We start from the raw sequence: 18560 nt of genomic DNA, 5'->3' as shown, positions 1-18560 counted from the left end.
CTCGGGGTTAAATAGGACGCCTGGGTTGCGAACGGTCTGGTTCAGCCTCAGATAGTGGCCAGGGAAAGGGATGGAGTCGGTGGCTAGGCAACGGAGTTTGTGGGGATCGAAGTCAATGGCTTCGGACTTCCCAATATTTAGTTGGAGGAACCAATATTTAGTTGGAGGAAGTTTCTGCTCATCCAGTACTGGATGTCAGACAAGCAGTGTGACAAGTCAGAGACAATGGGGGGTTTGAAAGTGGTGGTGGTGAGGTAGAGCTGGGTGTCATCAGCGTACGAGTGGATCCTGACATGTTTTCGGCTGATATTGCCGAGGGCTGGCATATAGCTGTGACTAGCTGTTTGCATGGCAACCTATGTTGTGCAAGTGCAATGAGAATACTTTTTTTTAAAGTAAAAGTAAGCAGAAAGACTGAATATGAACAGGAACACTTAATAGAGAACAAATTTGAATTAAGCTTTTGGTGGAAAAAATGTAAATATTTACTGTGGCAATGTTGATGCGTCTTTTTTCCTGGTGTTGCACTTTTGCTGTTAAATGAAGTTGCAAATGAAAGAGTAATAACAATCAGTGATGTCTGACTTGAAAGTATCATTCACCTTGTGCCCAGTAGTATAGAAATACCAGATTTGTTTGAGCAGAGGAAATTAGAGCTCATAATACAACATTTATAGTGCACTACATCTGGAAAGTAGATAAGTAAAGCAGCTCTTGTTTGCATAAGTTTACCTGCTATCTTTCCATTTGCTTTCCCTAAGCTGAGCCAGTTAAACAGCTTATGCTTGACCTTTTATGTATTTGTCTACATTTAACCTCTGAGACTCTGGATACATAACCCCTGAACTGTGGAATACTTTAATTGCCAATAAACTGAGCTACGGACTGTTTTAAAAAAGCTGTGGCTGAGCATGTTGTCAATTTACTGAAAATTTAAAACTATCTTCTTTGTTTTTAGAACACAAAACACTATGAATTACTAAACTACAGCGAACATGGGACAACTGTTGACAATGTTCTCTATTCGTGTGACTTCTCTGAGAAAATTTCTCCCACTCCACCAAGCAGTATTGTTGCCAAAGTTCAAAGTGTAATAAGTAAGTATACTTTTTTTAACATTTTCCAAAGTTAATTTAAACTGAATAGATAAACAATAACTGTTTCCACTTAGTACTGTAACAATATACAAAGATACCATCCAGCCATTAATCCTCTAAGCAATTTTGCAATATAATTGAGCATTTTAAACAATGAAAACGATAAAGAAACGCAAGTACAATAAAACTGCTATGCTCTGGGCAACAGAGGCTTAATTATATTGGTAAACAGTCTCACTAACAGAAGTAAGACTCTGTTACTCAGTTGAGTTCAAACTGTTAGGATGGAGAGTAGCCCATTCTTGTTCAGTGGGAGCCCATGGTGAAGGAAACAACAACAAAGACAGAGGAACCCTCCTAAAGAGTGATTGGCATCTACCACTGTGGTGTTCTTCCCCAGTAAACTTCAGTAGCAGAGCATAAACGACAGGATTGTCCACAATTAAGGTTGCCAACTTCCTATTGACCATAGCACTTAGAGACGTGCAAACGTTCTCAGTGGACAATTCAAGTTCATAAAATGGAACCCGCTTAAGTATCTTGTACCATAAGAATTTCCTAATGGATTAAAGCTGATTTTTAAGTGGGATTTTAACGTACTGTGAACTGCAGGGTAAATATTTTTGATATTTTTTGCAGAATATTGTAAGAGCAGAAAGGAGGAGGAGCAGCAGGAAGAGACAGTCATGAGTTCCCAAGGCCAGGGACTGCATGGTAAAACCTGTAACTGCAAGGCCAGCAGCTCGAGTCTAATAGGTGGCAGTGGAGCAGGCTGGGAAGGGACGGCGTTGTTGCATCATGGGAGTTACATCAAGCTTGGTTGCCTGCAGTTTGTTTTCAGCATTACAGAATTTGCAATGAAGCAGCCGAAAGAGGAGGAAACCCTAGTACACGATGCTGACTTAGAACAGAAGCATTTGATGAAACTTCATCAAGTGCCAGTGCTACGATCCAACTCTGTTCCATGAGGTTTCTGAAATGTACATAGGACTAAACGGGGAACCATGAACCGAAGAAGCTGTCTTTATATTGCATGGAATGAAGTATCTTCAGCATTTTTTTTTCTTTTTTGCTCAGATTTTGTGGGCAGTTGCACATAGAATTTGTATAATGACTTCTCTTTTAAATATGTAACTTGTCATAGTTGTAAATGTTGACTGAATGAGAAAAAGAAGCAAGGTCCTATTTGAAGGTCATGGTAAAGCCCTTTGCAGAATGAACTGGAAAAGCTTAGGATACATTCAGACTGCATCCCTAAACATGTACAAATAATCAAAGACTTGTTATATTTTGTGCCAGTGACAATAGTTTTTATAAATATGTGCAAAGTTTTCATAAAAGGATATGTTTATCTACTCTGATCATTGTTTTATTTAATGTATCTGGAATCCTATGACCCAGATGTTTTCTGCTACTTTTGCACTACAAGTAGCTGCTGTGTACTGATTAAAGAAGAGGAAAAAAAACCCTTTCAAATATCAATGGTATTTTATTTGACTGAGAAAGGAGAAGTGTTAAAGTAGAGTCTGTGTTAATGCACCTTTAATGGTGTCAGTGGTTTTTAAATGTGTAACATGCTTAAAAACTTGTGGTATGGCACCAGCTGCCGTTGTGTTGTATTGTAGCGTAAAAGTTTGTCGTAAGCTTGTTAAGGTCCTTTTTCACACAGTAGTTCAAATGTAAATAGTTAATGTATTGTTTCAGATTTTACAACAGACACTTTCATGTATTCTGTACATAAAAATTTGACTCCAAGTTCCTGTCTCTGCTTGTCTATTATGACTGTAAATACATCAGATTTTTTTAAAGAAAGACTCCTTGTTGCAGTTGAATAATTTAACATCAAGTGCTATAATCATTCTTTGCCCATTCTCTTCCACATCTGGTAGGTAATCATCTATAAAGTGAGGTGGAAAATATTTTCTGGATTCCTGTTCCTTTAAAACCACATAAGTCGATCACATGACATGTATTGTGCAATTCCATATATACTTACATCCTTGGACTTCAGGTTTTTCCTAGTCAATGTTAGTATAGTTTGATTTCCCTTGTTTGAACCACATTAACTTTCAAAATCTAAGTGTGAGAATTGTTTCTGATTTCCAGTCATTTCAAACAATTTAACTTCCTGTCAAGTCCCTTTTTTAAAAAAATAAACAGGAAGGTCTTGTCATCAAATGTGTAATGGCTGCTGCCCTCTGTGTCTGCCAGTCCATTGTGATTGTGATTGTAGTAACTCATGGAAATCAAAAAGGCATTATTAGGTTGGAAGAGATCCTAAAATCTGAGCCATAGTAGTGATGTCTGACATGTTTTTGGTTACAGTTATTCCACTGCTCTTCTTTCCAGTTGAGAATTCAGGTTGTGTTGGAACCATCACATTGGGCAAAAATATCCCAGAGTAAAGCAAAATGCAGAATGAAGCATTTTAATGGGAGTCCCATGCTTAATGCAGATTGACAATACCACACCAGCCAATTGGACTGGGTCTAAGCCAGAGATCATAGAAAATGTTGACTACACAAAGTCCTGCCCTCATCGATATCTGGAACTTGTTATTAAATTGTCACAATAGGCAGCAACAGCAGGCTTGAAGCAATTGGCTACAGCTTACCAACACACACTGTTGAAGAGCTTAAGCTCACTGGTTTGAAATATTAGAATTGATAATTGACTCAGTACCTCCTGATAATGTTGCTCAACATCAACTTGTTCCTCAGAAGCAATAGGATCGAAAACAGATGGAAAAGATGGCCAAAAGTGCTGCTGACATATCTCAGGCTACAAGCTAAGTGAATATTTAGGCCATTTTGACTTGCTAGCCCTCTGTTCCCTGGTAGGATCAGTGAATGACTTAAGTCCATCTTCAGCATAAATAGTAGAAAGGGACCCAATCTGTCTGCTTCTGGACTACAGAGAAAGCGCAGGGGAATAACCATTACCATCCAATGCCAAAGAAAATTCTGATGGAGAGGAAGGTAGAGTTTTCCCAGTTCTTAGGAAAGAAGGAAGAATCCCAAGGCATATCCAGCCCCAAATTGACCCAAATCTTACAACTTTACAGACCACCCAGACTTCTTGGACAACAGGCTAAAAAATTGCTTATTGCCTCAGTTGTCTGAAAGAAATTGAGCTAAGGGGCCTTATTAAATTCCCAAGCTAAGGGGGTGGTTCCAGTCCAGGAACAGTGTTGCTTTTATCTGTTACTTTTGTCATTCTTAGTCTATGACTGAGCAGAATCCTGAAGACTAAGAAAATTAAGACGCTACTTCAAAAAAGTGAAAGATGATTACATGTTATCATTTAGGCACTGTGGGTGGAGATTACTGTTTGGTACATCATTCTACTTAAGATATTTGTGGCTTTCTCAAAGAGCTAAGTTTTGGTTGATGGTTACTAGCAATAAGTATAATGTACTTTTGAAATTATGTCATTACCCACTTTTTTTTAAAAAATTCTTTCTGGTGGCGCTGATCCTTGTTCAGCTACAGTTCCATGGGCATTAATTACCCATGTGAGCTAAGATTCGATCTTGTCCTTACTCTCTCATCTGCTGCAACAATGGATCAGGGAATTGGATGTCTATTGGTCAGAATGAATGCCAAATATTGCCTCCCTGATAAATACAAAATTAACAATCAGATGGGCTTTTGTCCTGGAGGTCAAAAAAGACCCTACAGCCTGTGCTTCACCCCATTCTGATCAATAGGTATAACAGATTTGGAGTATAACAATATTGAGGTTTCTTTTGGTTGCGCAGATTGTTAAAATCTGTAATACTGGTTAGATGATGTGTATACAGTTTGTCACATTAATTTATTCATTTTAGTTAATTTCTTATTGATATTTGCAATCATTGTGTTTGAAGTTAGGAATGGTGTTGGAAAAAGTAAATGGTAATAACTTTTATAACTTATCAGTAAGCACTAGCCTGAGCAACATTTATATACTTCTGCCTTGGTGTCTTCAGCAGTTTAAATATTTTTGTTGAACTGACAACATTTTGACATTGAAATGATGGTCTGATCTAATGGCAATTAGGCTCCTGGCATGATTGGCATTTTTCTTTTGCTCCCATCTCTGAAAATGTGAACTGTTTTCAATTGAACAGCTATGAGATGCGTGTTGGAATTTTACAAATTAACAAAAGTTTGTTATTAAAAGAGTAATGTTTGCATATTTTGCATGTCTAGAAGCTTGGTATTCACTGACCAGCTATCTAACGGTTGTGTTATTCAGAGCCACAAGACAATGTACCTCTGACTATCAGCGTCTTCCCTCTCGGTGAAGTGTTACTCCAACGTTTAACCCTTTTTTAGAAAGTTGTAATAAAATGTAGAAGGTGATCACTGTTGCAGAAGCTTTTAGCCAAGCAACCTGCATTTTACTATAACCCGAACCCACAGGCTTTCAGAGCCAGTTAACTTCTAAAATTACTGCCTAACTGATATTTGAATATATACAATATCACTTTTTTCCTCTTAAGAATCTTGGTAGCCATTTTCTTGCAATTCACATATTGCAAATACTGATTTGGAGACTGAGTTGGGAATGTGATAAGGATTGCAAGGGAATAAATTAAAGGAAAGATAAACAAGAGGGAGAGTGATGAACCAAAGTTTTTTTAAAATGTACAAAATAAAGAGAGCGAAGAAAAGCAGGAAGATGAAATATGAACAACAAAGACTGGAAGAAAAGGAAAATGAAAAACATGTTATAAATATTACAATTAGTGCCCAAACAAATTATGGCAACATAAATTAGTTCCATAATATTTGTTGGTGTTCTTTAACTATTTTTTTTCTGTAGTCAATAAAGAAGCTCACACATTCTTTAACATCAACCCGCAGGGAGCTGCCATTCATGTTTAGCACAAAACCATAAGTGTCTTATGGGATTGGATCGCAGAAATGATGGGTAACGTTTACTCCCCTTTTTTTTAAGTACTTAAACTCGATTTCAGTGTGTTCTGCAGTAAGCCAGTCTAGGTTTTAACTGTAATGCTCTAGGTGTGGCTTCACTACATAGGGCTTAGTAACCAGTTTTTAACCAAAGTTGCAGCTATGGTTGCCTGGATAGTAGCTTCTGCAATACTGGTCGCTTTGTACATTTTAATTTATTATAACTTCTTGAAAGTGGTTCAATGTAGGAGTGAGACTTCACTGAGAGGGAAGACGGTGATAGTTACAGGTATCAAAGCAAACTTCTGATGAAAAGGTCTTGGACCTGAAACGTAAACTATTTCTTTCTCCACAGATGCTGCCTCACTTGCTGAGCTTTTCTAGCATTTTCTGTTTTTATTTCAGGTGGTCACAGGTACATTTCCCTGTGGCTCTGAATGCTGCACAACCGCGAATAGACGTTAGGTTTCTCGGTCTGGGAAAAAAAACATGCAAACCGTACACTTTTAGTAACTGAAACTTTAGTTGCTTACATTTTGTACAAATTCTAATGAAAATCTCGTAGCGATGCAACTGTAAACGGTTCAAATTTCCCAAATCGGAAGCGTTGTTTGTATTTTTTTAACAGTTTTACCCTTCCGATCCGGTTTTAACGTTGCATTAAATCCAAATGTTAATTGCATTTTTTTCTGGTGACTGTGTCAGGTGCAAACACGGGGATCGGAATGGAGACGGCGCTGGACTTGGCCCGGCGGGGAGCTCGGGTGATTCTGGCTTGTAGGAGCAAGGAGCGCGCCGAAGTGGCGGTCGACAAGATCAGGAAGGTGACCTGTGCCGCCAACACCTTGAAAGCAATAACTGCATGTGCAAGCTCTCCATTCCAGTCTTTTAAATTCATTATATTTTAGTGGGGCTTTTGAATTGAGAATGGTGTCAGTGGATTTTTTTTTAAAATATTTTAGTGGGGCTTTTGAATTAAGACAGGTTTTAGTGTATTTTTTTAGCCAAATCCTGGGTTCTCCCATCACCTCTAAATTCAGGGGTATTGTTCTTAATGTTCTGCCTTCAGGTCCCCCGACGTAAAGAAAGATTTTGAATTTTTTAGTGCCTTTAACGACCTCAGAATGTCCGAATGTGGTTTGCAGCCAATTAAGTACTTTTTTGAAGTGTAATCACTGTTGTAATGTAGGAAAACGCAACAGCTAATTTGTCCTGCAAACAGCAATGTGATGATGACTAGATAATTATGGTTTTAGATGTTGGGTGAGAGATAAATATTGGCCAGGATACTAGGGAGAATTCTCAAAAATAGTGCCATGGGATCTTTTACGCCCACCTGAAAGGGCAGACGGGGCCTCGGTTTATCATCTCATCCAAAAAAAACGGCACCTTCGACAATGCAGCACTCCCTCAGTACTGCTCGGGACTGTCAGGAACGGACCCTTCCAAACTGTTGGTGGACAAATTCAAAATCAAAAGCCTGAACCCAGTCGACTAAGAAACACAAAGCCCAAATCAAAACTGTTTGATTGGGGCTTTGTGGACTAGATGGACAGGGCATGTGTAGATGGCTCATGGGCCATGAATTGGATGCCCCCGCTTTACTGGACACTCAACAGCGGAATGTTTGATTTCTATCAACAAAATCTGTCTTTTGGCCACCAGTAACACTCCGAGTGTTTTCGAGACCTGCAGATGAGCTAGGATGGAATTCAAGGAGGCAGATCCAGTAGAAAGAAGATACAAAGCTTTCATTTATATAGAAACGGCCTTAAAGTTCAAGACCATATAGTTGCCTCAGCTGTCATCTCTTCCTCTACCCCCCCTATCCATTCCTAGCCCCTCTCCCATCCCAAACCTAACCCCATATCACTCTGCAATTTCTCCCAAAGCCTTCACCAGGCTCATCTTCTCTGATACCTCCAGCTCTCTCAACCTCTCCAGCTGTCTTGATCTCCCCACCCAACTCAAACACTTAATTGCCTCTCCTTGGCGTAATGCTTGCTGACATCGTAAATGTCGCTGAATGCTCAGGCACTATGCACCTTCTCTGCAAAACTGCTGCTATCACTCCCTCAGAATGGGAGGAACCTCAAAACCTTCTGACTGGAGTGGAGATTACTACCAACTGAGCCAAGCTGACACATACAGCAGAGAGCACCAAGAAAGTTATCCAAGGTTATATTTTAGCACAGTATCGAAAGGTGTGACATGCCCCTTCCTCCACCCACCTTTAATGGTTACCTTTGATTGACGTTTATGGATCTACTAGGAAGGCAGAGCTTTTGAGAAAGGGCATTTTTTATAACCAGTAGTGTCCCCTGGGGGGAAAAAAAGTAGTAAAAATATACTCATTGTGGCTCCTTCAATGACTCAGTTGATAAAGATAATAACCCATACTGACCACGCATATCAGAGTATACAATTAGCTGATCTCAAGCAGGGTGGCAGTCAGTGTGCCTGAGGCTAGGGAGGGGAAAACCAGCCAGTGTACCTACTTCTGTTTGCTTCCAATGGCTGCTGCTGGAAAAGGCACTTTGTACAATTCTGGTGAGGGCAGGATTGGATTTGGCTTCAACAGCTCACAAGGTTGGATAATCTTCTGTTTCTCATTGTCCATGCTCCCAGGTATTGAATGGCGACTTGGACGAGGTATTGGAGGGTTGCACCCTCCACCCCACCCCCTGATATCCAAACGATGAGTTAGCAAGTTCAGCAGAGGTGGGAAAAAACTGTGAAAACATAAAAAAGAAACACAAAATTGGTCTCCGCCCTGGGCTAGAGAGAAGAAGAATCAGACAGTGTTTCAGCTCGTGTTAATTAATCAGTGACCTCAGTATTTTGATAATGGGAAAGGACAGGATTATAATTGGCTTATGATGTTGTTCTCAGTCAAATAGCCCGCTGACACTCATTGACTCCTGTTACTCGTGAAGAATGGCATCTTGGGCTAGATAAGGGGGTGGGGAGTGCTGTTGCACCCATGGAACAGTAACCGAACACAAGTCAGCGCGGACAAGAGGGTGGAAAGTGAACAAAAATGATGGCGGAGAGACATGCAGTACGGAGAATAAGCTTTGCTTAAAAGTATTCAGCTTGCTTCCTAACCATGTTTTAAGCCCATACCAGGAATGAAAGAACAACTTTTAAATATATCTCAAACACAAAGTGTAGAGTCTTGAAAGCTGCAAGTAACGCCCAGAAGTTTGAAGAACATTTTTTTGAGTAAGTACTGTATACTAGTGATTTTCAGAATGCATTAATGCAGATATATATTTGTCATCCACAGAAGAGCGGCAACAACGAAGTGATCTTTATGCAACTTGATCTTGCGAGTCTTAAATCAATAAAGGCTTTTGCAGTGACTTTCCTGAAATCAGAACCCCAGCTGCATTTGCTCATCAATAATGCAGGCAAGAATTTAAACATTCTGTCACAAGCAATGTTTAACCAGATTGACTGCCCATATTGTTCAAACAAGTAACAGTCATTACAGTCATTTATCAGAGTCTGTATTTGATTCTCTGTGCTGGTAAATATAATCATTAAAACACCTAGGCATTCCGTAAGATGGATTTGTGTTGTTTGTAAATTGATGTGTTATTCTGTAATAATGGTTGTGTAACCATTCGGACTTCTTCCAAATACTTTTTTCTCATGCTCAATATAGAAGAAAGCTTCCTATGGAACAGAACTTAATTTTAGATGTGAAGTATACAGGTTAGTCTGCTGCAGAGTGAACAATTTACGCTTATACCACTGGGTTATACACTGTGGAGTGTCAGCGTGCATGCCTGGTGCCTCCGAAAGATGGAAAAGCACCATTCTGACAGATCATGTAGCTCAGGCTAAAAGTACTAATTCAAATTTATTGTAAAACAGAATGCTTCTTTGGGATATGTAAAGTATTAAATGGCATTGATAAGCTGAATACTGCTTTCGTCAGTCAGGCTAGCAGAACAGAGGGCCATAAATTTAAATTAGTGAAAAGTAAATTTAAAATGCAGCTTAGAAAATATTTCTTTGCTCAAATGGGTGATAAATATTTGGAATGATCTATCAGGAAAGGTAGTGGAATCAAAGACAGTAGGGAAATTTGAGATACAGTTGAACGATTGGCTGGGTGAATTGAAATTCTAGAGGATGAGCTTGATGGGCTGAATGTCCTTTTCTTAATCTTGACCTTCTCTTTTGCTCATACATTCTTTTGTTTTATTTCCTAATTTTCTGCCCACTCCGACTGAAATTGCTGGCTCTTGCTGGGGTACAGCTCTATGGGCACCAGCAGCTCTCTAGTACCTCACTTAAGGAGCTTCCTTCTATGTGAACATAGAAAGTGAATGATGGCAGGATATTCAACCATGGCAAGCATCACAGGCGAGCCCAATCTTGTTCTGACCTGATATCCACTCATGCTTTCTTTCACATCAGGAACTCTGTCTGATTTATGTTTTTCCCCCTTCTCTCAGTATCCCAGAGATGCTCAGGCCAATTGTAGCATCTCCACTTTCTTCGCCAGCTGAGATCAGCTAACTCACCACAGGCTAAGGATCACACCTGGGACTCTCCTGATCTGCACGGCTCATTCTACACCACGGGCCCGATATTAGGAGGGAGGTGGGTTGGCAGCAGGGGGTCAACTGGGCGCATGGGTAACGCGCCCAGTGAAATCGGGGTGCTCCGCACGCGATCGCAGCCTAATTGAATGTACTTACCCGTGCTTCCGGGTTTCCCATTGCATATCTGCGCAGCGGGCGCACTGTACACCCGCATCACAGGCTGTCAGCAGGAGGAGCCCTATTTAAAGGGGCAGTCCTCCAATGCTCTTCCTGCAGCAAAGAACCAAATTGACAGCATGGAGCAGCCCAGAGGAAAGGCTGCTCCAAGGTTCTCAGACTCCTCACTCCAAGTGCTGCTCGATGGGGTCAGGAGGAGGAGGGAAACGTGCAGGGCACAACTGATGACTATAATGCGTCCCACTCTGTGTGGCACGTATTGAAGCGCTCCCCCAGAAAGATCAAGGCACCTGAAGCGCATCTTGAGCAGCCCTATAGCCTGCTCAATTGTAGACCTGGTAGCGATGTGGCTGTCGTTATATCGACGCTGTGGCTCAGCGGTGGGATTCCTCAGAGGTGTCATAAGCCACGTGTGCAGGGGGTATCCCTTGTCCCTGAGGAGCCAGCCCTTGTGGGTGTTGAGTGCGTGGAAGAGGGGCGGGACGTTGGACTCCCTGAGGATGAAGGAATCATGGCAGCTGCCAGGGTATCTGGCGCACACGTGAAGAAATCTCTTGCGGTGGCCACAGATGAGCTGAGTGTTGATGGAGTGATAGCCTATCTGCCATAGGCTGGTGGCTGCAACACGTCTGTTTCAACTGGGAGTGTTTCCCCCAGTACAGGAAACACGCTCAGTTGAGATGAAATTCCCACCCCTCCAAAAATATCCTACAAATCAGGTCTCCTAACGACCTGAACTATCAAATTAATTGGTTTAAGTGGGATCCCGCGGGCTTTAATTGCCGGTGGGAGTCCCGCATGCGGGGGCTGCGCGCGCATCTAAGCTCGTCATTGGGGAACCCAGAAGTGGGCGGGTTGTAGCCGGGCTCCGCATCCGGCCTGGGAATCCCGAATTTTAGCAGCCCCCCCCCCCGCCACGAACGCACCGCTTGGCCATCCCAAAATCGACCCCCACGTGTTGCATTTCCCCACTGAGCCACCAGGGCACACTGATGCGTAATACTTATAATTACTGTATTTAATGTAAACAGCAATTGTAATCCAACGTTGAACTTTTAAAGAAATAAACCAGAAGTCGGTGTATTTATTTGTATTAACAAAAACTTGCATTTATATGTCAAGTTTCCCAAAAATATTTGAATGCTTCACAAGCAAGGAATTTCTCTGAAGTGCAGTGGCTGTTGTGTGGGCAAACAGAGCAGTGAGTTGAATAAACAATTTATCTGTTTTTGGCAGTATTGTTTAAAGGAAGAATGTTAGCAAGGAAACCCTGAACTACTTTGAATAATTCCGTAAGATCTTTAGCACTCAGCTAAACCAACAGAACAGGTCGACAGGTCCTCAGTTTAACGTCTCATTCAAAGGATGACACCTCCAGCATCTTTCGTTAAAGCTGATTGAGAAGTAATAAGATTTGTTTATCCTGCAGGTGTTGGAAGAGGCACCAAGACAGCTGATGGATACGTCACGACTTGGGAAATAAACCACTTGGGCCACTTTCTTCTCACTCACCTTCTGTTGGATCGGCTGAAGCAGTGTGCCCCTAGTCGCATTGTTGTTGTCACTTCTGCAACTTACCGCTTTGGCAAAATAGATTTCAGTAACCTGAACCCTCCTGAAGAAAGCGTGATCCAGCTTATGCAGAATTACAGCTGCAGCAAGCTGTGCAACATACTTTTTGCCAGGCAACTTGCCAGTTGTCTGGAGGGAACTAATGTTACCTGCTATTCTGTTCATCCAGGTGAGTGGAGAATTATTTAACAGATATATTTTTACATACACCTGTATTCCTCAGTGTGAATCTAGAAATAACATAGGTATGGTTTTCAATGGGGGGAAAACTGAATTTTAAAACATAGGAACAGGAGTAGGCCATTCAGCCCCTCGTGCCTGCTCCGCCAAAACATGTAAAAGAGCAGCACATTGGTCAACTTAGTCACTACACTTCTTTATCATATATGGATAATTTCTTGTAGTTAAGAATAGACTTGGGGGGGAAAGAAAACTCAAATCACCTTGCGCCACTCGTGCACAACCAACAGGTGGCTACAGAATGGCTGTGGGAGCAGGTCTCCAGCCATTCACTCAGACGCAGACGGTATGTCGAAGGTTAATGGAAACAAAGGAAAAAATAAATTAATGGGGTGGGGGAGGTTCTTTATCTGCCTGTCTGATTCTGATCGCACAGGCCTGCGTCATACCATTATGTGTTCGAACATGTTTACAACACCAGGTTATAACACCGAAAGCTTGTGATTTTCAAATAAAACTGTTGGACTATAACCTGGTGTTGTAAGATTCCTTACATTTGTCCACCCAAGTGGTCATTTTTCACCTGGGAGCCACAGTGGGCTATTTTACCATATAGGGTGTCACAACCGAGGCCAATCCTGTTGTCCCTTGACGCACGTGCTCTTTCCAATAAAAAAAAATGTTGGAATGTCGCCGTGGAGGTGGGAGACCTAAGTTTGAGGGAAAAACATAAGAAATTAGAAAAAAAAACTTGCCTACATCCCTGGTTACCACTTTCATGTTTATTCCTGATTTCCCCCCCCCCCCCCCCTGATTTCTGCTCTTTTGATGGGACAAATACAAGTAGCAGCTATCTGGTGCCTCCACCCAAGTGGCCATGATGTGGAGATGCCGGTGATGGACTGGGGTGGACAAACGTAAGGAATCTTACAACACCAGGTTATAGTCCAACAGTTTTATTTGAAAATCACAAGCTCCGAAAGCTTGTGATTTTCAAATAAAACTGTTGGACTATAACCTGGTGTTGTAAGATTCCTTACATTTGTCCACCCAAGTGGTCATTTTTCACCTGGGAGCCACAGTGGGCTATTTTACCATATAGGGTGTCACAACTGAGGCCAATCCTGTTGTCCCTTGATGCACGTGCTCTTTCCAACAAGGAGCAATTAATAGCTATATTTCCCTCTCTCTAGCCTAGGGTACTGTTGTAGTGTTTCAACTGCTGCTTTGTTTGTCGTCAGCTAGTTCAGCACTGGCTGCAGATCAAACATGGCCCTCTGGTGTGAACTGACATAGCAGTGGTGCATTTGCCCACTGAGTCATCACAGGAGCACTCTGCTTTATTATTCATTATTATTTTGGTAAAGCCACGGTGACTAAATTTGGTTTCAGGATGTCAAGACATGTAGTCACAGTCTATGGGCATTTTACATGTAACTCAATTTTTAAAACTAAGTGTTGACATAAATATAAACCGCTGGGAAAAAAATGGATGATATGAAAAGTGCAGGTAAAATTAACAAAAAAATGCAGATGTTCCAAGAGCAGACCGGCAACCACATTGTCAGGTCAAAAGTGGTTTGGAAGAGTCCATCTCAAATGTGGGGAATCATACAAAACCTCATTTTCACCTTTATTTTATTTGTGCATTTTTAATTTTCAAATTAACATTTATTTATAACATCAGTAAACTGAATAAAATAAAGCAGAGATTTTTGCTAGAAAAATAATGTGAGTACCAATAACTTTCCTGTGGAGTTGTCCACGGTCAGTTGATCAATCGAAGTTTTGTGATCCACAAGCTGGTAACGTCAGGAGACTTCAGACATGTGCTCCACAGATCCACCTGGTGGCCAGAGCCCACAACTACACTGAGACAGCTAACATAGCAACGTCGAATGGAAAATATTGAATAGCAATGTCCAATGGTAAATATCAACAGAACAGTAAAGGGAATTAGGGGTTACGGGGAGCGGGCAGGATATTGGACATGAATTTAGATTTGAGGTTAGGATCAGATCAGCCATGATCTTATTAAATGGCAGAGCAGGCTCGAAGGGCCGATTGGCCTACTCCTGCTCCTATTTCTTATGTTCTTATCATGACCAAGAGAAGTAAGATTTGTGGCCAGGAAGTGCATGCCCTACACAAGATTTTTAATAATGTATAGATAGTATAACAACCACAACTTGCATTTATATAGCGCCTTTAACTTAGTAAAATGTCCCAAGGCGCTTCACAGGAGCGTTATCAAACAAAATTTGACAACGAGCCACATGAGGTATTAGGACGGATGACCCCAAGCTTGGTCAAAGAGGTAGGTTTTAAGGAGCATCTTAAAGGAGGAGAGAGAGGTAGAGAGGCTTGGGGAGGAAATTCCAGAGCTTAGGGCCTGGGCAACTAAAGGCACGGCCGCCAATGGTGGAGCGATTAAAATCGGGGATGCGCAAAAGTTAAGAACGGGAGGAGCGCAGAGATCTTGGAGGGTTTTAGGGCTGGAGGAGGTTACAGAGATAGGGAGGGGTGAGGCCATGGAGGAATTTGAAAACAAGGATGAGAATTTTAAAATCTAGGTGTCCCCAGACTGGACACCAATGTAGGTTTAACTTGAAAAATGCGTAACAATGAAAAGAATCTGATTTTTCTGCACATTCATTTCCAAGTTAAATATTTTTATCACAGAATCTGTGTTCAAAAATATCATTTTTTTCTCTTTTACAGGGATTGTGTACACTGAAGTGTTCCGTGATTTGAAATGTTGGCACAAAGTATTCTTTGTCCCTATCGCTACCCTTTTCTTTCGAACTCCAGCTGATGGGGCTCAGACATCAATCTACTGTGCCGTGCAAGAAGGGATTGAGAAATTCAGCGGCAGGTACTTCTTTGACTGTCAAGTGCAGGAGGTCCTGCCTCACGCACGAGATGATGCGGTGGCCAAAAAGCTCTGTGAAGTCAGTGAAAGGATGGTTGGACTCTCCGGTCATTAACTGATGAGGAAACTAGTTCTACGAATGTTGATTTATTTGTGTAGGCCTGTGAGCAATCCCACCAATTTATATGCGAAAACATTTTGTTATCATTTACAGCAGAGAACCTTTTTTCACTTTTTATAGGGTCTTCCAAATTGCAGGGACAAACTTAAAAAAACACTGAAAGGAACAGTTAAAGGGTAAAAGAAATCGAGGAGGGAGTACTTTTTGTTTAAACCACTTTGTACATAATGTACTCCTCCCCTTGACATTCCTTTTCCTTTAAGATTAAAAAGTACAAACTCCACCAAAAGGCGTTCTGACAAACCAGATAGAAAAATAAATTTTAGACTAACTCTTCAATGAAGGCACTCCAAAAGATCCAGTAGAAATTAATCTAATTGGTACCTTAAAAGTTGTCAATCCTGACTTCAGAGATTATTTGATCCAGATAGTTGTAAGAAAAAAGGTGATTGTTTTTCTTGTGGCTACTTCAATAGCTGATGCAGATATTTCTTTTCCCGACTATCTAGCAATTTAAACAGCAGTTTACTTGTACTTTCAATTAAGTATACTGTATCCGCTGCACACAACGCGGTCTCCTCTATATTGGGGAGACCAAACGCAGACTGGGAGATCGCCTTGCTGAGAAACAGCGGTTTACTTGTACTACTTTTAATTAGTATACTGAATCTGCTGCACACAATACGGTCTCCTCTACATTGGGGAGACCAAACGCAGACTGGGTAATCGCTTTGCTAAACACCTCCATTCTGTCTGCAAGCACAACCCTGACCTGCTGGTCGCTTGCCATTTTAATTTCCCTTCCCACTCCTACTCTGACCTCTCTGTCCTCGGCTTCTTACACTGTTCCAGTGAAGCTTAGCATAAGCTCAAGGAACAGCACCTCATCTTTTGTTTAGGCATGATGTGGAGATGCCGGTGATGGACTGGGGTGGACAAATGTAAGGAATCTTACAACACCGGGTTATAGTCCAACAGTTTTATTTGAAAATCACAAGCTTTCGGAACTTACCTCCTTCGTCAGGTGAGTGAGTGAAGGGTCCTAAAATCGCATCGCATATATTAGGCTGGGAGACAATCACAGCAATCAAAGGTGTCGTTGGTGTTCAGACAGGTTAGCCACGGAAAACATTACATCCCAGTATACTGAATACACAATGGGTCAGATTACACAGACAGAGAGAGAAAGGGACCCGAAAGGCAGAGAGAGAGAGAGAATGTCCGGTTGTATTAAAAAGAGATAATTTTTTTTCCCGCTGGTGGGGTTACGTGTAGCTGGTGGGGTTACGCTACATGTAACCCCACCTGCGGGAAAAAAAAAGTTATCTGTTTTTAATACAACTGGACATTCTCTCTCTCTCTCTGCCTTTCGGGTCTCTTTCTCTCTCTGTCTGTGTAATCTGACCCATTGTGTATTCAGTATACTGGGATGTAATGTTTTCCGTGGCTAACCTGTCTGAACACCAACGACACCTTTGATTGCTGTGATTGTCTCCCAGCCTAATATATGCGATGCGATTTTAGGACCCTTCACTCACTCACCTGACGAAGGAGGTAAGTTCCGAAAGCTTGTGATTTTCAAATAAAACTGTTGGACTATAACCTGGTGTTGTAAGATTCCTTACATTTGTTTAGGCATTTGACAACCTTCTGGACTCAACATTGATTTCAATAACTTCAGATCATAACCATTGCTCCCATTTTTTTCAGATATCAAGTGCTGTTAATGGCTCTGCTGTTGCCATTTACAGCTACTTTAGACCAATCTTTTGTTTCTTTACTTGTCCCATTACCACCCTCCTTGTCTTGCACCATCATCCCTTTTGTCATTTAATCACTCCTGCCCTATCACAGACCTTCCCTTTTGTTCCTTCCTCCTCCCTCTCCCCCTTTCCTTGGCTGTGTACTTGCTCAAAAACTTTAACTCTTTTAACATCTTCCAGTCCTGATGAAAGGTCTTCGACCTGAAACGTTAACTCTGTTTCTTTCTCCACAGACGCTGCCCGACTTGCGGAGCTTCTCCAGCATTTTCTGTTTTTATTTCAGATTTCCAGCATCCGCAGTATTTTGCTTTTGATTTTTTTAAATCTATTTCTCCCTCTTTTCTGAAGGTACTGCCTTAAGCTGTGGTATGATTCAACAGGCAACAGTAGTCCTTCAGTACCTCGCCAAAGTGGCCATTCTTCTCCTGTAAGCCTCTGAGCCAGTGTTAGCAGGCTTGCGGGGGTATCACTACTCAGTCCATTTCAGTCCTCACTCTGTAATCCCACCTGCTTTTCTTCAGCAAGATCACTGCATAGTGACAAAGGGTGAAAATCCCGCTTTTTTTTGTTTAATCCCCCTTGCCTCTCTAGCCCAGGGAAATTGTGCCAAATATAATGCTCCACCAGCACTTTGGCTAACATCAGCTAGCTCAGCACAGAACAGCAGTTGAGCCACATGTATATGTGTGTGTACATATATCACTTTTAAAATCTCTAATTGACATATTTTTATCTTTCATGGTCACTCCTTCAATTTTTATTTCTTTTCCATTTTTAAAATTTCCCAGTTCTGTGTTTTCTTTTTGAAATTCGTTTGCGTTGACATTTAATGCTTTCATTTTGGTTGCTTTGTGTCTGCACAGTATTACAACGTGGCTGGAATGTGATGCAGCTGCGGAAGGCACTGTGGTAATTAAGGGTTGAAGTTTGTTACAGCACCATTGAATGGTCAGTCTTCAGTACTACAGCCATATAAGAGAATTGTCTTGAAGAAGCTTGTTTTCTGATCCAGACCAATAAAAGCAAAATAAAACTTGAACCAATGGCACTTACTACCCATGTTTTCCTTCATGAAGGTTTTATCTGATTCTTCAATACATTTGGTATAGGTCCATTTTTATACTACAGTAGAGTTTTCTATTTGAGTTTATTGAGTGCGTCAATAACATACTTCTTCTGACTGTTAGAGTAACTGGTTGATAATTCATTATTGTAAATCACGTCTTATGGCTAATCTAAATGACATGCACAGTAACTGTTGCTACGTTGATAAAAATGATTTATATTGCGATGTATGGACTATTCAGATTCAAACAGA

General features: G+C 41.2%; 2 protein-coding genes across 2 annotated transcripts in view; both read left to right on the top strand.

The window, feature by feature from the left end:
• The window catches only part of phf12b (PHD finger protein 12b), a 76142-nt gene extending 73290 nt beyond the window's left edge, over positions 1-2852 (top strand). Inside the window, exons 14-15 of the mRNA XM_068008239.1 lie at positions 959-1097; positions 1737-2852. Coding sequence (XP_067864340.1) covers positions 959-1097; positions 1737-2065 — 468 coding nt within the window. The 3' untranslated portion in view covers positions 2066-2852. The remainder of the gene's footprint in view (positions 1-958; positions 1098-1736) is intronic.
• A 3308-nt stretch (positions 2853-6160) lies between these two features.
• Positions 6161-15751, top strand: LOC137344947 (dehydrogenase/reductase SDR family member 13-like). The gene is made up of 6 exons (XM_068008240.1): positions 6161-6287; positions 6704-6822; positions 9288-9411; positions 11241-11260; positions 12184-12475; positions 15208-15751. Exons 1-6 carry the CDS (start codon positions 6161-6163, stop codon positions 15471-15473), a joined length of 948 nt encoding a protein of 315 aa, XP_067864341.1. The 3' UTR covers positions 15474-15751.
• Positions 15752-18560: the final 2809 nt, after the last annotated feature.

Source organism: Heptranchias perlo, chromosome 28 (genome assembly GCF_035084215.1).
Source record: "Heptranchias perlo isolate sHepPer1 chromosome 28, sHepPer1.hap1, whole genome shotgun sequence".
In the NCBI taxonomy this organism is placed as follows: domain Eukaryota; kingdom Metazoa; phylum Chordata; class Chondrichthyes; order Hexanchiformes; family Hexanchidae; genus Heptranchias; species Heptranchias perlo.
Note: the sequence above shows the minus strand (reverse complement) of the source record. Positions and strands in the feature narration are given on the sequence as shown.